Below are 19,795 nucleotides of genomic sequence, written 5' to 3' on the forward strand. Positions count from 1 at the left end.
ACCTGCAGGAACTACAACAGGAACAGAAGCCAGCTGGAACCTTTTTCTTCAGACTCAAAGTACTGTAACTAGGGGTACTTACTCTTGTGTGTAGCTTGCTTGCTCTCAGTTGAGACTTGTATGTGCTACCTTTTGCAGGGTTGCTTGCAGCTTTGCCCTTCACAAGCCTCCCAGCATGTGGCCCAACAGTGTTTTTTTTTTACAACAAAACTCCCTTTAACTTTGTGCAAGACTTACCGTGCCACAGCTCCACTAGACTTTGCTCAATTGACATTGGCTCTCCTGGCTCCCTGAAGACTCTTCTTAACCTCTGACTGTGTTTAACTATGCCTCCAAAAAGTTTACCTTACTTGTATAGCTGGGAAAGGGTTAATCGACATTGTATTGGGAGGTTCAAAAGTGCTGAACTGTTTCAGAAACGTGTTAACCATGGTTTCCTTCCCTAACATTTTCCACTTTGCTACAACTTCAGTATTACCATTTAAGCGTGAAAAGTGAAATATTAATGTCCAGTGTCCTAACTATTGAAGTCACTCAGGGTGTAGGAATATCTGCGTGCCATCCCAAAAGGGTATCCACTTACTTTATTGAACTGAAGGAGTGTATTTTGAAGTGTATTTTTATTGTTGTCAATTGCTCCCTTCTAAAGAAGGCTTATTTTAAAACTGACTTTAATTATTTAAATCAAGAAACCTCGCGTATAAGTGTTATTTGAATTCTTTTCACTGTGAAACTATGTTGCAACCCTAGAGCTCACATTGACCCCTCTTGAGACAAGCCTGGCTGCTCAGTCACACTACCAACCTGTGTAATACATGCATATACCAAAAGTCGGGTTACCTATTGCCAAGAGGACAAGGCTGGTGTAGTTTCCCACAGGGTTACTACATACAATATTGCCTAACAATTAGAATCCCTAACTAATTCAACACCATCCTCTGGTTGCTTATTTAACATAAAGCAGTCACCATGTCAGAGAAACGTTTAATTTTACTGGCATTTTCACAGTGGAAAAAATAAAATGTAGTAACATTCCATACAATGTCATACAGTAAGCAAACCATAAACAATAACTGAAGATCAATCTCAAGATATCGGTGCAGTAACAAGAAAAAAGGACTTTTTAAAAGAGCAAATATACAATAATGTCTACACTAGTGGGTTAAAATGTTTGTGTGAATACACAACATGCAATAAGGAATAGTGAAAGGTATATTGTCAGGTGCAATTTCAAGTAAGTCATTACGTGCATCTTCAGTGTTTTAAATCAAGGATCAGGACTCACAAAAAATATAATTTCTCCAGGAATCCACAGCCCCATATAGCTAAATAATTATTAAATCACATAATGAAACTTAAGTCGAATATTGCAGATTATTGTATAATATTGTGGAGATCAATATTAAAAACACAACGTTTTTAAGTACTTTTACTCCCTTGAAGACTTTTTTAATTGTTTTGTACCTTATTGTTGAAGTGAGGGCCAAAACGATTGTGTTTAATAGTGCAAAAAACCCATTCTTGTTCCAATGCATTTTATGACCTTTTCTTACCTTTTTAATTTTCCGATATTCTTGTAAAATTTGATCATGTATAGTCTGTTAATCGAAAGAAAAACAAATGCAATTACTTGCATAGTTCGTATACAAACAAATCAACTACATTCCTCAAACGCAAAGCAGTTTCGGGAGGGTAGCTCAGGTGCAACGTTCTCACCTTGGAAGCAAGACTACACAGAGCACAACAGGTTCGATCCCCGGATCCACGCTTAGAAACATCTGAGTATTAAGCGCTTTATAAATAACCTATCATATAAAGATAGAACAACATTTCAAGATGGGCTACAAATTAAAAATAAAAAAAGGAAAAAACCTTTTAAATTGCTCGTGTATTTACTACAGATAGAATTGTGGCCCCCTTATGAGCAACTCTAGGAAGCAACAGTGAGCATTTATATCAAAACTCGAAGATGCTAAGTCATATGTTACCATTAAATGGCCTATTGCGCTTCCCTCAACTAACAGATGCATAGACGTTTCGGGTATTAAAGACTGCTCAGCTGAGCATCACAATTCAAACACTAATTTTCTTATCTTTTCGAAAGAATACCCTTTCTGAATTCATTTGCGGGCGCACATGTGCACCCACACGCTTCTCTATTTTATCAGAGCAAAACAAATTATGTGCACATTTTGTTTATAGTATTTGTGTGCTTCATTGCATGCTGGTCAGGCTGATCCCTGTGAAATGGTTCTAAGGCCGGAACTGAATTGAAAAAATATACAATGCAAATGGTAATGCGTGTGCAAGGAGACACCAGCTGGGCTTCAGCAACATTTAGAATATTCTGGCTAAGTACTTGGGGAACCACTCACTGAAAAGGATACAAAACAGCAGCTTGCTTCAGGATTGCTTCTCACTGATGTCTTTAAAGCATCACGAGAGCTAGCAGAGTAGTGGAGGTAAATAATGTGAAAGGGGAATGTAAGAAAATCTGGGTGTGCTCACAGCTGCCTAGAATTGAGGATTGGAGTGAACTTGTATTCCCGCCCGTACCCCCCCTCCTCCCCCCCTCCTCCCGGGACCGTCCTTTCCCGGACCATTCCAGCCATTCATTGCAATGCCTCAAGGCCTCCCATTGGGCACAGTGACCCATTTTGCTCTTTTCACAATATTGATCTACCCAGTTTTGGAGTCAGTTGTCGGAACCAGCAGACCTCAGTGGCTGAGTAGTAGAGCATGCCTCATTGTAGCAGATTGATAGTTCTGAATATATGGGAACTACAGGGATGGGAGGAAGATCCTAAATCTGTGCTGTCTACATTAGAGTGCCAAAAGACTGAACCTTACTGCAAATGAGGTGACGGCAGTTGGAAGCACTTTTCTTTTGGTATTGTTGAGCAACCAGCAATACTTTCTGGCTGCGCTACTCCTGCAGCTTGGCTCCAACAACCAGACATCAACCATTGTAAAAGCAGTAAAGCTGTTCTCCAGAGAGCAAGACAAATGGGTGTGAAACTTATCCTGGGATTACTAAAAGCAACTGTTACTAATTTCATAGCAAATGGCGCTCTACCAATCTCCCTTTAATAGAGGTTAAATTATTGAACATGTCCAAAAGAGACCAGAGAATATTTTGCAGCACAATCGGAAAGGTGCTATTTTCAGTATTAAAATTCCAGTGCCTTCTGAATCTCCTGATGCCCAGTTTAGCAACCATTCAGGCACCTTTGATCTTCACTCCTAAACATTTCCAGTGCTGGTGTGAGGGTGATGCCGACAGGGCAGGGGGCCTGGTAGAGTAGAGTAAGTGGGACGCAAAGGAAAGTACAAAGTCTTCCTTGAGGAAAGTAATGGCTTTCTCTGCTTTCTATAAAATATCCTTCAATGAGGGGGGATGCTTAAACCATCGCTTGATACATCACACTACAGCTTAGCATGCATAGCAGAAGTGCCAGCTCCTCACAACAGAATAGCAGAGCAAGTTACCAGCACACATCACAAGGCCAATAGATTAAGTTGTGCAGTCTGCACATTGACATTTTTGTATTCACTACCAATACAATAGGGACAGATATGATTTTACTTCCAATACGGTGCCACTGCAGGTGGCCCAAAATCAGCCATTACAATGGCTTAATACCAATGGCACATCACAGAAAAGGTAACCCACCGGCAGCAACATTGCATTCGTCACTTGCACTAGACCCTCAACCTTACAAGAAAATAAGGCATGATATTGTGTAGTGCTCTGTTGAGAAGGGAATAGTTTCTTACCTGTAACTCCATTTCTCCAGCACTGGCATCTTTCATGGTTTCACATGCTTAGAATATTCCCTGTCGTCAGGCTGGGAACCCTCGGTACATTTATAAAGACGTTTTCCATAGGAAAAAATGTTGACACTTTTGTGTCCTATCTACGTCGTTTTGGGCCGCTTACGCCTGCTCCAATAGGACGTAGCAGTATAAATATCCCCGCCCCCGCGACTCCCTTCAGATTTTAACCCCCCAAAGTACTATGGGGTATAACTGTTTGCATACAGGGGAGGCCGGCGGGCGTATGTGAATCCATGAAAGATACCAATGCTGGAGAAATGGAGTTACAGGTAAGAAACTATTCCCTTCTCCAGCACTGGATCTTTCATGGATTCACATGCTTAGAATAGATTGTATAGCAGTACTCCTAATTTGGAGGTATGTAATGCAAACCAATATCATAGCCACACATGTCCTTTGCAATGGAAAAACTTTTAGTCGTTGTACGTTAACATTAAAACACACATTAAGATACAGTGATAGAAGGAGCTACCCCTGTATGGGGCTTACCTTACTGAAACAGATGACGTAGGACCGCTCGTCCCATCTGTATATCCTCTGCATGTTGTTGCTCGAGGCAATAATGCCGGGTAAATGTATCTGGCACCGACCAGGATACCGCCTGACAGATATCTCCCAGCAGAATCCCGGACCACAGTGCCGCCGAAGACAAAGTGGATCTCGTCGAATGGGCTCTTTGACGCTTTTCTAGCGGCTTCCCTGCCTTCGAGTGGCAAAAAGCAATTGTCGATGAAACGCAGCGAGCCAGTCCCTGTTTTGAGATTGCTTTTCCCTTTGCCGAAGGGCCATAAGCCACAAATAGTTGTTTTGTATCTCTAAAATCTTGAGTACGATGGAGGTAAAACTTCAGAGCTCTTTTCACATCCAAGGTATGGAGAGCTTTTTCCACGACAGATGAAGGAGTTGCGAAGAATGTCGGCAGTACAATAGACAAATGCTTATGGAAGACAGTTGGAACTTTTGGTATGAAATGAGGGTTGGTTGCTAATACCACTTTGTCTTTGAAAAATCTCAAATTTGGCGGATCAAAGACTAACACCTGTAGTTCCGAAAATGTCGTTGTGCCGAAGTAATAGCCACCAAAAAGGCCAATTTCCACGATAAGAATTTTAAAGATGACGACGACATAGGCTTGAAAGGAGCTTTCATTAGTTCTGCCAGTAGTACCAGGTTAAGACTCCAGTTGGGAGGAAACTTTTTAGTGGGGGGGGGGGGGGGGGGGGGGGAGTTTGAAATAAGCCTTTCATGAAGTGTTTAACCGATCACTAAACAGTGGTGTTGAATGTCTTTTACGAGTGAATCTTGAAATGGCTGCCAGATGAACCTTTATCGAAGAAAAAGATAAACCCCTTTCTGCTAAGTGCAGCAAGTATGGAAGAAGCTGTTCTGGCGCAATATTCAGGCGTTCCACATGCAGAATCTCCTCCACTTACATGCATACGAAGTATTCGTGGACGGAGACCGCACGGCTTGTAAAATTCGACAGTCCAATTAAATGGTTAGAGCTCCAAATTCTGAGAAGTCAGGAGCCAGGCTGTCAGGCTGAGTCTGTCCGGATTGTGATGCCACACTGCCCCCTTGTCTTGAGATAGAAAGTTCGGAATCTTCTGGAACCTCACTGGTTGCGCTATCGACAGCTGGAGCAGGTCGGAGAACCACGACTGTCTCGCCCAATAAGGGATCACTAGGATCACCCGACATGGGTATTTGTGAATCCATTGTAGAGTTAGTCGTATGAGTGGAAACGCGTACACAAACTTGCCCGTCCACGGCAAGGAGAATGCTTCCCCCAGTGAGTCGGGTTGTGGCCACCTGCTCGCGTACTGTGCGCACTTCTTGTTCTCTCTCGTTGCGAAGAGATCCAGGGAAGGTTGGCCCCATTTTCTGAAAACATTTCCCAGTTGTTGGTCGTTCAACTCCCATTCGTGCAGCTGATTCATCTCTCTGCTGAGAGAGTCCGCCTGCACATTTTTTACTCCCGGCAGGTGGTAGGCCAATATACTTATCTTCTGTTCGAGAGCCCAATGCCCTATTTCTTGAGCTCCGGTCGAGTGTGTTCTGGAACGAGTACCTTTCTGCTTTCTCAGGTAGAACATTGTCATCCAATTGTCCGTCAATATCCTTACGACCGATCCTTTTATGTGTGGTAAAAAGGACTTGAGGGCCGAATGTACCGTCCTCAACTCCAGTACGTTGATATGAAGGGTTGCCTCTTCCGACGACCACAGACCTTGCACTTGTAGGGACTCCAGATGCGCGCCCCATCCAGTCAGAGAAGCATCCGTCACCATCGTAATTTGAAACTCTGGTTCCTGCAGGGGCATCCCTCTCGATAGATTTTCGAAGCGTTGCCACCATTGCAGTGCTCGCAGAAGCTTGTTGTTGATGGTCAATTTGTCTGACCAAAGTCCCCGACTCTGGGACCATCGGTCTGCCAGAAATTCTTGAATTGGTCTCATGAGGAGACGACAGTTGTTTACTAAGGGGATACACAACGCCATGGCCCGTAGTAGTGACATATTTCCTCACCGACACCCTGGTGTTGACTTATAACTCCTTAGCCTGGACCCTGAGTTTGTGAACTCTCTCCACAGATGGTTTCACCAATCACAAGTGCGTCTCGAACTCCGCACCCAAAAACACCAAGTTCTTTGAGGGAGTTAAGGAGGACTTGTCGAAGTTGATCGCAAAGCCTAACTGTTGCAGAAGTTGCATGGTGGTCTTTAGACTTGCTTGCGCTATTATTGGAGACTACCCCCTTACCAACCAATCGTCCAGGTAAGGGTAAACATGATGAACTTGTCTTCTTAACCAAGCTGCTACTGGAGCCAAACACTTTGTGAACGTCCTGGGAGATGACTTTAGTCCGAGTGGGAGTACTTTGAATTGATAGTGGGTTCGTCCTGAATACAAAACCTCCGAAATTTTCTGTGTCGACGCATTGGTATATGAAAATATGTACCTTGCAGGTCTAACGATGCCAGAAAATCCCCCGGCTGGATAGATCGGATAACTTCCTGAAGCGTAAGCATCTTGAACTTCAGATTTTTTTAGTGTCTTGTTGAGATCTCGAAGATCTAGAATGGGACGCCACTTGCCGTTGGGTTTTTTGACAACAAAGTACCGGGAGTAAACTCCCAGACTTCTCTCGGCCGCCGGGACCAATTCTATAGCCCCCTTTTCTTTAGCAAAAGCACCACTTCTTGTTGTAATATTTGAAGATGGGGTTGCACCGAAAACACAGGTGGAATGTGCGGTTACATGCTTTTGAACTGCAAAGAGTGGCCTAGTTTCACTGTGTCTAATACCCACCGGTCTGATGTTATTTTCTCCCACTCATCGACACGGCAAGACACTGCCTCCCAGGACGTCCTGAAGCTCGTCATTGTTGGGTCTTTGATTGCTTGTCCTTCGTGGTCGATGAATAACAACCTCTTCTTCTTGAAGCTTGATAGTCTCGTCCTCTTCGAGCCATTTGGGTATCTCGCCTATAGCCTTAAGAGGAGTACGATGGCCTACTGAAGCCCCGGTCCCTGGATGACACAAAACGGGAATTTCCTGATGCCCCTCTAAAGGGATGAAAAGAACAAAAACTTCTGCCACTTTGAAGGGCTCCAAGAGAGTGTGCTGTGTTCGAGTCTTCTTTCATGCCTTTTAAGGCCTCGTCCACTTTCTCCTCAAATAATTGTTCCCATTCAAACGGCACTTCGAGCACTTTATATTGTACTTCTGGTCGAAAGTTTGTACATTTGAGCCAGACTTGCCTCCTCAAAACCACTCCATTGCTTATTTATTTATTTAAAACCTGATTCCGCCAGGTCTACGGCGATGTTAATTGAGTGGTTTGACGCCTCTTCCCCCTCACGCACCAGCAACATAGCAGATTTTCTGTGCTCGTCCGGTAGATGTTCCAGTATGGGGGCTAAACAATGCCACATCTCTGCCTTTACTGTCGTTGCTCCTATCGACAATACCTTCTTGCCAAAGGGATCTTGCCTCCTGGCCTCGTTGTCCGGGGGGGTTGTACATTTATGTTATGACCTTCCCTTTCTTTCGGCAGCTGCCAATACCACCGATTCCGGAGAAGGCTGAGAAGACAAACATTTTGGAGTAGACTCAGGAGCTTTACATTTCTTTTCCAGTCTACCTTTAACAGCAGGCTCCGAAAACGGATGGCGCATGTTTCGTAACCCTTCTTGCCAGACGTGGTCTAAAATGGGGACCGAAAACACCGACTTCCTCCTCTTCCCCATATGATCAAACAAGAAGCAGTCTTTCTTTTCCTCCTCCTGGGCCAGGCCAAACTCGGTACATGCCTTACCCATCATTGTGTGGAAGGATCCAATGTCATCCGGTGGTGATGGTTGCGCCGGACTTCTTGGAGCTTCCATCTCAGCCTCCGACTGCCATGTCGGGTCTCTTGAAGGGGATGATGTTATGTCTGAAAAAGACTCCTCGTTCCGACTCGTAGTTCTCCTTCCTCAGGGTGTGAGCGTAGAAGATCATTAACCGGAAGGGCAGTTGGTACCCTGGCCATTGACCGGGGGGCTGGACCTGGCTCATCATCGGCTGGCATAGCATGTACCACTGCCAGAGCACCAACGTGAGGCAACTTCACGCCCAACCGGTTCAATAGAGTCTGCAATGTGGACAATACCTCTAAGGAAAACACCGCCTGGGGATTCAGTAAAGGCGTTGTAACTGGGATACTTCGCACACTCGAGATAGTCAAGTAGTTGACCCCTGTAATCCAAGCTCCGTTGGGCCAACCACTGGTTCACGATCATCTTTTATGGATGATCTGGAAAAGGCCGTCTCCTGTTGCAACAGGGTCTCTGGTAAGATCGGATCGTACACCTCTGGCTGCCAGCCCTCTGGAGGGGCCACCGTCGGCGATGCCAACTTCTCAACAGTCGTCGTAGTTTGAATTGACGGAGCTACTGCAGGAATACCCTGCATTGATGGTAATGAGGGCATCGACGATCGAAGTTCCGTCAACAACAACTGTGGTTGTGGCGCAGAATCCTGAGGCGAACCCGCCTTTTTTGAACTTAACTTATGCTTCGACGAATCTCAACTCGAGGATGACCTATGATGGTCACCTGAGGAGGTCTTTAAAGATCTTTACTCTCCTTTTTTGACGAGGAGGAAGAAGACAAAGCTTTTCCTTTTGATGATAATTCCCTGGTAGAATGTTTCTCAGAGGAATGTTTCTCCATCGAATGTGGCTTCTTCGGCGTCAGCTCCACAGATACAGAGCGGCGGGGGACCACCAGAGATTTAGCTCTCGAGGCCAAACTATGTGTAGAGCCTACCTCCGAGGGAGGGTACACTCCCGCTCCGTCATTCAGCCACGTCACCAGATGTCAATTTCGGTCGTTCAGGGTCTTCTGTGAGAAGCCTTTACAAATTTAACAACTGTCCGCCCAACGATGAGGATGGAGACAATACAGGCAGTCCATATGCCCATCTCCTTCGTAAACCTTTTTTAATCCGCATGTAGCACACAGACGAAATAACGCCTTCCCAGACACTGGGAAAGAAAATGAAAATCAACCTTGTAAAATAGCAGATAACACGAGGTGATCCCACTACTTTGGAAGACGGTTGAAATTTGAAGGGAGCCGAGGGGCGGGGATATTTATATCCCTACGCCCTATTGGAGCAGGCGCAAGCGGGCCAAAACGACATAGATAGGACACAAAAGTGTCAAAAAAAGTTCCTATGGAAAACATCTTTATAAATGTACCGAGGGTTCCCAGCCTGACGGGGAATATTCTAAGCATGTGAATCCATGAAAGATCCAATGCTGGAGAATTGTCTGCTCTTGTTCACAAGATCCAATATTGTTCATTAATAATTAAATGCATTCTGTATCCACTGTAGTGCATCCAGTTTACAGCACAACTTGTGAAGCATTTTTAGCTTTCTTTGATTACATGCAATAACTAAAAGTGAAACGCATAGTGATAGGTTCAGAAGATAGATGTTGAAGAGACCTGCGCTCACATGCCAGCTTGCAGTACCAAATACCAGGAAGACAATCTCAGCCTTTCCCAACTTGGTGTGTGAAAACGTAGTATGCAAACATTGGGTTCCATGGGAATAGCTCGCCTGCAAAATGTCATCAGGGAGGCAATTATTTTCCTGACCCATAAAAAACTTTCCTTAGATAGTCCAAGGGGGAGGTTGTCATTTACGATTACACACAAAAGTTGTTAAAACTGGGCCTCCACCACCTCCCACCTCTTCCCCCCCCCAGGACTAGCATAAAAGCATTAGCTGAAAGGCACGTTTCCTGGCCTGGCCACCGGACAATACGGTGAACATGGGTAAATAATCTTATTTCACTACATGGTACTGTGCCGTTTTCTGTGAATAGGTTTGCCTTCTCATGTTCTGGTGGCACTGCTTACTTAGCCCACTGTCATGAAAGGTAACAGAGTGGTGCAATGGAGGTTGCCTTGGGGAAAAGCAGAACATTCCAAGTCACAAAATCTGTAATTAAACCATCACTCCTGTTGCTTGCGCCAATATAAAAGAGTTTAATTACATTTTCCAAATGTATTCTATAAATGTGCATATTATCAATTACATTGGGTACACAACAAAGAACATCTCCTTCACCTCCATTGGTGTGTTTCATATATATTTGCCCTTTTTCTAGTGGTCTAGAAGGAAACAAAAGGACTTTCTAAATTAAAATACCCAAAATCAAGGATGAGAAAAACAAATAACTGACTGGCACTATATGTAGGACATTCAATCCAATAGTTAGACATTTACCAGATAGAAAGTTGATTTCAAGCATGTTGTGGATATCCTCTGGCAGAGATTGCTTCCAGCCGAGTCCACTGTACAATTTAAGGAGCACAATGAGGTCACTGCGCTGCAGGTTAACCTTTGGCTTTCTAACAATAAAGTTCAGCAATGCTAATGACCATAGTCAGGGTTCCTAGTGATTGCATCGACAGTCAGAGCATCGACAAACCTTAGCACTGACAACAAAGCATCTAAAAAAAAAAACATCGAATGCATTTTTTTTAAATGGGGGCCTCCACAACCCCCTTTTTAATGGTTTAAAACACATTTTTACTAAACTAAACCATTTACCAATGAAAAAATGCATTCAATGGTTTTGTTCGATGCTTTTTTTCTTCGCTGGTATGGTTTGTCGATGCTTTGTTTTAGGTGCAACGACCGGATATCCATAATCACATGACTAACCTGCATACAAACCATGTAATAAAAAATGATATGTAAGAAACAATCATTCGGTTGACTGTCCATTAAAACCAATGCCGACCAAAGACAGTATTATGAAAAAATAAAAATGTAAAAATCCATGCCATTATCATAATAATAAATGAAACCCAGAATAAGAGGCCGACAGAAAAAAAGCAAATGAAATTCAGTAAATATAATATACTGGTTCCCCTTAAACTGGCAAAGGATAGGATCAGGAATTTCGAAAAGCAAACATACCAGTTAATGGGCAGCATGAATTAAAAGTTACTCACCAGAGTGACCAATGCACTCCTAGACCATAGCCCCCTGTCCTCCATTCTGTATGGGCATCGCTAGCTAGGGACGGGAACTTTTTGCACCAGAAAAAAAATTGTCTTTCCCTTTAAATCTATTTGCACACAGGGCGCTCCCCTGAAAACCGCTCACCAGCGCCACACCTCACCCCCTTTGACGCGTCGGCTGTATTAAAACGCCTATGGAAGCTGCTATATTTTTAGGAGGAAGGATGGTGGGACGAATGGAGGAAAGGGAACTATGGACTATGAGTATGTTAGTCACTCAGGAGAGTAACTTGTAATTACTGTTAAATCCCATCCTGTATGGGCAATTGCCACTGATTGAAGCCCTGGCGAGGAGTGCTCTAGTCAAGTCTAGGCGAACAGATTTCGCAGCACTGCCTGACCGAAGGCCACGTCAGCCCGTGCGCTGGCATCCAGGAAGTAATGTTTGCAAAAGACTGATGGGGTGGCCCATGTGGCCGCACTGTTGATTGCTTACAATGGTACGTCTTTGCAAAGCAACCCCGGTTGCTTTGGCCCTGACCAGTGAGCGTAAATCTTCCTTGGAATCTCTTTACGCTGCACCTTATATGCTTTGTGAACAGCCAAGACGATCTATCTGGCTATTGAAGCCTTGGAAGCTTGTCTGCCTGGTTTCAATCTGCCAAAGGTGATGAGCAGGGCGTCTGACTTGCGGAAATCCTTGGTTCTGTCCAGGTAGAATTTCCCGACGTCAAGACAGTGAAGCACTTCCTCCGCCTCTTCTGGGGGATTAGGGAAGAAAGTGTGAAGTACGATTTCCTCATTAAAGTGGAATGATGAGACTACCTTTGGGAGAAAGGAAGGGTGAGTGCGGAGAACCACCTTGTTTCAATAGAATGTAGTATATGGCTCTGTAGCCACTAGAGCCTGCATTTCGCCAATTCTGGGTGACGAGGTGAGGCCCACCAGGAGTGCCATCTTAATTGTGACTAATCTGAGGTCTATAGCCGCCATGGGCTCGAAAGGTTTATGTGCAAGGGCACAGAGGACTACGTTTAGGTCCCAGACTGGGGACGGGCGCATGACAGGCATGTACAGCCTTCTTAACCCCACCAGAAGTCTTTTCAAAACTGGATTAGAAGTAGAGAAAGAATTCTTGTCTGATTTTGCGTTGGCGCTTGTGGGTGCCAGGTAGGTCCGGCATGTGTCTACCTGGACTCCTAACCTAGCTAGATATGCTGAGAAGGAGAAAACCAAGTCTACAATGCATGCTAGGGGACCCTCCCCTACTGTCTCTCTGGCCCAGAAGCAGACTCCGGCCCATTTGCTCTTGTATTGCCTGCACATAGCATGGCTTCTGGCGCCTTGTCCGATTTCTAGATTGTCTGGAGCAATACTGAGGTGTTAGCGATTTCTGCTCAGTGAAAAGGCTGCTAGGGCTAACTTCTCCAGAGAGGGGTGAACCACTGGTGCCCCTCTGCTGCACCAGGAGTGGGTCTGTCCATAGGGGGGAGAGAAACCGGAGGCTGATCTGACATCTGGAGGAGGTCCGAGAACCAGGGCCTGGCCGGCCACTGCAGCGCTATTAGGATCAGTCACAGTTGACAAGCTGCTCTGATTTTGCAAATTACCCCGTGAAGCAGGGGGGTTGGAGGGAATGCATAATCCCACATTCCGTCCCACTGGATCTGAAAATGCATCCCCCATAGAGCCTTGGCCCTGGTCCCACCAGGACGCAAACTGTTGACATGTCCGGTTGTGCTCTGTCTCGAACAGGTCTATGTGAGGGTACCTCCACATGCTGGAACTGCCCATAAGGATGTTCTTGTTCAATGGCCACTCGTAGTTGTCTGAACCCAGCCTGCTGAGTCTGTCTGCCTCTAAGTTGGATTCCCTCGGGAGGTGGACTGCTGAGATCCATATGCTGTGTGCAATGGCCCACTCCCATATGCTAATGGCAAGAATGCACAGAGGGTGAGACCTGGTGCCCCCCTGTTTGTTGAGGTAGTAAATGCAAGTGAAGCGGTCTGTCTGAATGCAGGCCGACCTGCCTTTGACCATTGGGAGGAATGCCTTGAGCGCGGGCCAGATGGCCATCATTTCCAACCAGTTTATATGACTCTGATGTTCGTCCTTTGCCATGTACTGCGTGGCTCCCCACCCTTGGAGGGAGGAATCAGTTGTAAATCATATTCCGCCCTTGGCTGCCTGAACAGATTGCCTGCTATGAGGTGGGTGTACTGCCTCCACCATCCAATGTCCTGGTGCGGGTGTGCAGGTATTTTAACCACTGCCATCTGAGCACCTGTCTCTTGGCTCCATGAGGCAGAAAAAAGCAGCTGCAGCCTCCTCATTTTGAACCCGGTGTGAGGAAACACCAGGAGACATGCAGCTATGATCCCCAACAGGTGCTGATACCACCAGGCCGTGGTCACTTCTCTGCTGAGGAAGTACCCCCACCGCCGCCTTCATTGTAGCCACTTGTTCCCCTTGTGGAGAAAATCATCTGCCTCTGTGTGTCCCACAGGAGTCCTAACGCTATGGTTTGTGTAAACTGAGGTTGACACTTCTGGAAGTTGATTGAGAACCCCAGATGGTATAATGTGCTCATGACCTGTTCTGGCGACTCCACTCTGACTAGCCAGTCATCGAGGTACGGATATACATGGTGGCCCTCTGACCTGAGCAGAGCAACCACCACGTTCATGAGCCTCGTGATGACCCTTAGTGCCGAGTTGAGGCCAAAGGGTAGCACCTTTTACTGAAAATGCAGTCCCATGACCTGAAATCTGAGCAACGATCAATGAGGCTGCCAAATCGGGACGTGTAAGTGTGCGTCCTTCAGATCCATGGCGCATGTCGAGTCTCCCCCACACAGAGTCTCTGCTATCCGAACTGGCGTAACCATTTTGAACTTCTGCAAAGGCAGGTCCATGTTTAAGAAGGATAGATCCAAGACGACACGCAGGCCTACCTGGTTCGTCTTTTGAATCGCAAAAATGTGAGAGTAAAACCAAACCCTTGCTGTTGGATTGGGACCTCCTCCACCGTTTCGCTTGGGTTAAGCAAGCCCATCTCCGCAGGGGGGTGGGACGGAATGGGAAGATGGTAGCCATGAGAGACTGCCACCCACGGGCTCGCAAACAGTGTCCGCCAGGATTGACTGTGGGGGGCTAACTTGCCTCCCAATGGGGTGATGTGAATCTGAAGCAACCAGTCGTTTCTTTGCTTCCGAGGCTGGGGCTTGGGAAGGGGACTGGAAGAACCCTTTATGGGATGATTTCTGTTGCTTCTGCTGCCAAATGTTCGACCTCCATCTGCTCTAGCCTGTGCTTGCCCATAGCTTTTGGCTGCTGGCTTTGTAAGAATCGCCAGTGACTTGGCTGTCTGGGAGCTGCTCTTCTTTTTGTCCGGCTCCTCGTCTGTGGTGGAGTGAAACAGGTCACCCCCTTCAAATGGGAGATTAAGTATTCTTTCCTAGAAATCAGGACTGAATCTGGTTGCTCTAAGCCAGGCTGTACCTCTCATGTCCGATGCTACACATATGGCTCTACCTGCCGTATCAATGTGTATGACTGTGGCTGCCATCAGGTCTTGTGCCTCTATCTTGCCCTCAGCCAAGCCGGCTTTGAATGAGGCCTGCTTGTGGACAACAGGTCTGGGAAGTCAGCAATTTCCCGCCATGGCCTTTGATTCTCTGCAGCCAATATGGCCTCGCCATTGGTCTGCCTGAGGTGAAGTCCTGTGTTAGAGTACACCTTTCTGCTGTATGCCTCTAGTACCTCCTCTTCCTTGCCCAAAGGCGCCAATGTGGATCCGTTTGCAGAGGATGCTTGGCATTTTGCATACATGGATGCCGCTGCAATGACAGAGGCGGAGGGTGCCACAGACTAGAGTAGCAAGTCGCCCTCCACTTGCCTATACTTCGCATCAAGCTTTTTGTTGACTGGTTGTGTGGAGTGTGGCCTGGTCCATCCCTTTCTAGCCAGGGTCTCCACGACTTTTTGCAGTGGTATACCGATGTAGCATCTGCACGGTTGGTGAGGACTTCCGCCAAGAACCCTGCTCTTGGCTGCTCCTTCTGGGGTTGGGGAATGCCTAGGTACTAGGTCTTGCTCTTCATCAGTGTCTTGATGGTCCCCAGTGTGTGGAGGGTCTGCAGGGTCCACTGGATGTGTGCTACCGGCTGCCGTCAGAGGAGTGGCTGCTGGGGGCAGAGGCAATGCTGTGGCAACAGGCGTGGCCGGTGTTGGATTAAGTTGAGGGAGTGATGCGCTTCCGCATGGAGCCTGTGATGGGAAGAGGGAAAAACGTGTGAAATTACAGGCCACTACGACTCAACCACAAGCGCTGGTGAAGTCGGGCCGCTCCTGTTGCCACGGAAAGGAGGACTCTGGCATGGCGCTGGTGGGTGGTGTCAAGGGAGCGCAGGCTCCCGGTGCCGTGCCCCCGCGCGCAACTACATTTAAAAGGGAAAGACTTTCCTAGCGAGAGGCGCCCATACAGGATGGAGAAAAGGGGGCGTATGATTGCAAGTTTGGTGGTATCCTGTCGATAAATCTTGGGGGGATACCACCAACCTGTATTACCATTTCTGCCACTTGGTCTGCCGGAATTACTGGCAGATGACAAGTGGCGGGAAGGGGTGTTGATCCCCAATTCCATGGAGTCGATTGGTAATACCGGTGCCGGTAATATCGTCTGCTTTTTGCCAGTGGTGTGCCTGAATTACCTCCAGCTCTTTGCTGGAGGTGAATCAGGCTCCCCACAGGAAAACTTATGGTATGGCTGTCTGGAAACATGCCAGTAAATTGAATTACCAGCACATTAATTCCGGACCGGCAAACTTATGAAGCCCAATGTCTTCAATCAAACCAAGAGTATTAAGGAACTATAAACGCTAAATGTAAAAAGTCTCACAAGGTTCCAATTGTATTATTCTATATCTGCATCATGGACGTACTAGGACATGTTCCTGTTTCAAATGACAGGAACAGTGTTCAATGATCCTTTCTTAATTTGATTACATGTGGACCGCACTTCAGACAAATCACAAAGTCACTCATGAATTTCAAGGTTTTGCCCAAGTATGTGTATTGTACTTGCTTAGGCCGATTTAAAATTGTTGAGACTTTTTCACTTTTAGAATTTCTTCCATCTCCTTCCGATTCAACAAAAATGTTCATGATGGAATCTTTCAAAGGACCCAAGGTTAATAGTCATTTGACAGACTGCCTTCCAAGTGCCTATGTTGGAATCCAGCTTGCTCACAAGTGATCGACTGTACTCTCATGGAAGTCCTGTGACGGCCCGTCTCTTCCTGGGCATAGACTGTGCCCGCATTGTCGCTGCCTTAAATTTAAAGGACAATACTTCCAAATAATTCTCAAGCAGCAAAGCAGAGCGAATAAAGTTTGATTGAATTGTAGTCACCACAATATTTAGAATAAAGATACACATTTCAATCCAATGGTGGTTATATTTTTATTTACAAACAGGATGTCGTTAAATTGAAAGGTCTTACACAACAGAGAGCAGGTGCAGTCCTATGAGATGGTGTCTTTACATTAGTGACGGCTGAATTTCTTATTTGGAGAGGGCATTACTATTTTCCACAAATGTGTGAGCAACCGAGTGTAGCGAGGGAGCCCGAATCAACCAATCCCTCCACACCTTCCGTTTTTGTAATCATGAATATGACAAGTCAGTTGTGATGTAATGCTCGTTTTTAAACTGTTGTCAAGCCTAGGAATGATCGAGAGCTCAGAGGTTGTCTTGCTGTCCTTGTTTTATATGATTTTGAATATAACAGGATTTTTCTCAAATTCTTTGGACTCTTCCATTACTGGGCATGGGATTTTCCCCAGCTTGTCCACCCCAAATACCCCTGAATTTCCACCCCTCGTTAACTCTTTGCTATCCAGAAACACATGCTGCAAGAACTACGAGATTTGGCGGCACATCGGATATCCTAACAAAGGGGTTAAGCAAGGCTGTGCATTAGTCCCTCTAGTTTATACTAGTTCTGAACGATATTAACAAAAGTGGTGGTGTTTGGGGACTGCAGAAATTGTTTCTCATGGTTCTTAAAGGGGGTGAAGATTGAGGAGGTTGGGTGCTTTGCTTACCCGGGTGTGCTTTTCTCCAAAAATGGGAAATGGTCAAAGCACAAACATGAATGCTATGAAAGCGGCAGCTAAATTAGCAGATACACATGATTTTTTTATATGTATGCCGCCCATATGGTTGACAAATGTCTCAGTGTATACAGGGCTGAGTAGGTCAGACTTCTACTTTTTTCAGGAGTGAGATCTGGGGATATTCTAATTGCTCTCAGATTGAGGTTACACCAAACCATTATTTTTTTTTTAAAACTAGAATTGGCAGTGCCCAGCATTGATTGCATCACAGGTGAAAGCTAGGTAGGGGTGCCTGTTCTTTTATGAAGGCTTATCTAGGCCTTTTAGAAAATCCAAATGATAAAATAGTAATGGAGGAAATAAAAGGTCCACTGAGGTCAATAAATAAGTTGGGTACAGGGAACGTTGCAAATTACTGTCCGGCTGGGGGGGTTCATAATTTAAATTTTGCAGATTACACTTCTCTGACCGAGGTAAAAAAAATTGTAAAGCAGAAGGCTTCGAGTTAATATAAAGATCTGAGCAGGCAAAAAGTGAATACTATCTTCGCTGAAACTATGCTAGTTATTAGACAAATATAATATATGGATAATGTATGGAGGAGAAATATGTAAAACAATCTGTTGGTGCAGAAGACTGGTTACTATTAACCAGGTTGACTCGGCTTCCTTTAAATGATGAGAAAGTGGGATAAAACGGTGCGTGACAAGAAATGTATATACAATACAGAAGTTGTTGAGAATGTTGCCCATTTTGTATTGTTTTGTAGATTTACGCAGAAAACATTAAACCCCCCCATTTTGGAATTTTAATATTAGGTTTGGTTGGGATGTGTCATCTTTTATAATGAATTGTAATGACAAATTGTATCTACAGTGTACAGGAATTTGTTAAAGTGGCTCTCCTGAGACGGGACCCCAGTAAGGACTTTACCAATATGGGTTTATGTATTTTGTTGAACCTTAAAATGTGTAGGTTGGAGTGTTTGTGTAGGACTTTGTGTGATTGATCATTTGTTAATGGAGCCATCCGATTCCAATAAAAAACATGGGATACATTACTCACCGTAATCATATTTCTGATGCTTGTATTTGCTTAGATTCACATGCTATGCATAGGCCGACATCTAGTGGAAGCTGCAGAGTATTACAGTCGTTTTCGAAACTTGAAACATGTCGTCGAGAGGGCGTGCCAGTAACACTATCCCTAGAGTGACGTCTACTGTATCCATGGTGCTTCACGTGTTGAGGTCAGATTGTTTCTGACATGAGGTTGCATGAAGTGTAGCGCGAGTACAGGTGTAGTAAAGCAGATTATATATCAGAAAAGCCCAGAAAACATCAATGCACCTTCTACTCCAGGGGAGGAAGGGTGGGCGCATGTAAATCCAAGCAGAAACAAGCATCCGAAATACGATTACGGTGAATAATGTATCCCTTCTGAGGCTTGTGAAATCTGTTTCAATCACATGCTAGGCATAGATTAACAAGCAGTGTTTGGAGAAGGTGGTGGGTTGTGAGAAGGTACAGCAGCAAATAGATGTCTTAGCACCGCTTGTCCCACCCGAGAGTCTGCTTTAGAGTGAGCGTCAAAAGTGTGGATAGAGCTCCATGTAGCTGGTTTGCAAATTACATCCAGCGGGACGTTTGCGATAAAGGCCAAGGTAGCTCCTGTACCCCTGATGGCGTGAGCTCTTGGTGTGAAAGGCAGTGTTTTATTTGACAGAGTAACAGAGCTGTATGCATTTGACTATTCATCTGGAATAATGGCGTTTTCAGAAAAGCAGTCTCCTTCCATGCCTGGAGCTATGGAGAAAAACAGTTGGTCTGTTTTCCTTAGCAGTCTGGTCTTGTTTACATAATAAAGGACCACCCCCCCTTCTTATGGAGGTGATAGCCACCAGGAAACCCATTTTGTACGTGAGGTGTTTAAGGCTGGGCTTATGCATAGGCTCAAAGTGGGGCTACCATGAGCTTTGCAAGTACTACATTGAGGTCCCAGTCTGGTGGTGGGTTTGAAATAGGAGGGTGGAGTCTTCTCACTCCCTCCATGAATGCCTTAATGACAGGGATTTTCCACCAGCACAACTAAATGAGAAGGGAATAGTTTCTTACCTGTAACTCCATTTCTCCAGCATTGGTATCTTTCATGGATTCACATGCGCCCGCCGGCCTCTCCGGGATACAATCTACTTGTATAACTAGGTTTTCACCCCAGTTACCCCACTGCTCAGAGCATCCGCTAGGGAATTGAGCTCCCCTGGAACATGTTGTGATGACAGGAAGATGTTCCATCTGAGTGCCCATATCC

General features: G+C 45.4%; 1 protein-coding gene across 3 annotated transcripts in view; it reads right to left on the minus strand.

The window, feature by feature from the left end:
• The window catches only part of ELL (elongation factor for RNA polymerase II), an 869,801-nt gene that overhangs the window by 124,439 nt on the left and 725,567 nt on the right, over positions 1-19,795 (minus strand). For 2 of the 3 annotated variants that reach the window (XM_069649283.1, XM_069649285.1), the window contains one exon: positions 1,554-1,598. In XM_069649283.1, coding sequence (XP_069505384.1) covers positions 1,554-1,598 — 45 coding nt within the window. Of the gene's footprint in view, positions 1-1,553; positions 1,599-1,697; positions 1,806-19,795 lie in introns of those variants that run through there. The other variant, XM_069649284.1, reaches the window with a different exon arrangement.

The sequence above is a fragment of the Ambystoma mexicanum genome, chromosome 1p (genome assembly GCF_040938575.1).
Source record: "Ambystoma mexicanum isolate Mex_15411 chromosome 1p, UKY_AmexF1_1, whole genome shotgun sequence".
Taxonomy (NCBI): Eukaryota; Metazoa; Chordata; class Amphibia; order Caudata; family Ambystomatidae; genus Ambystoma; species Ambystoma mexicanum.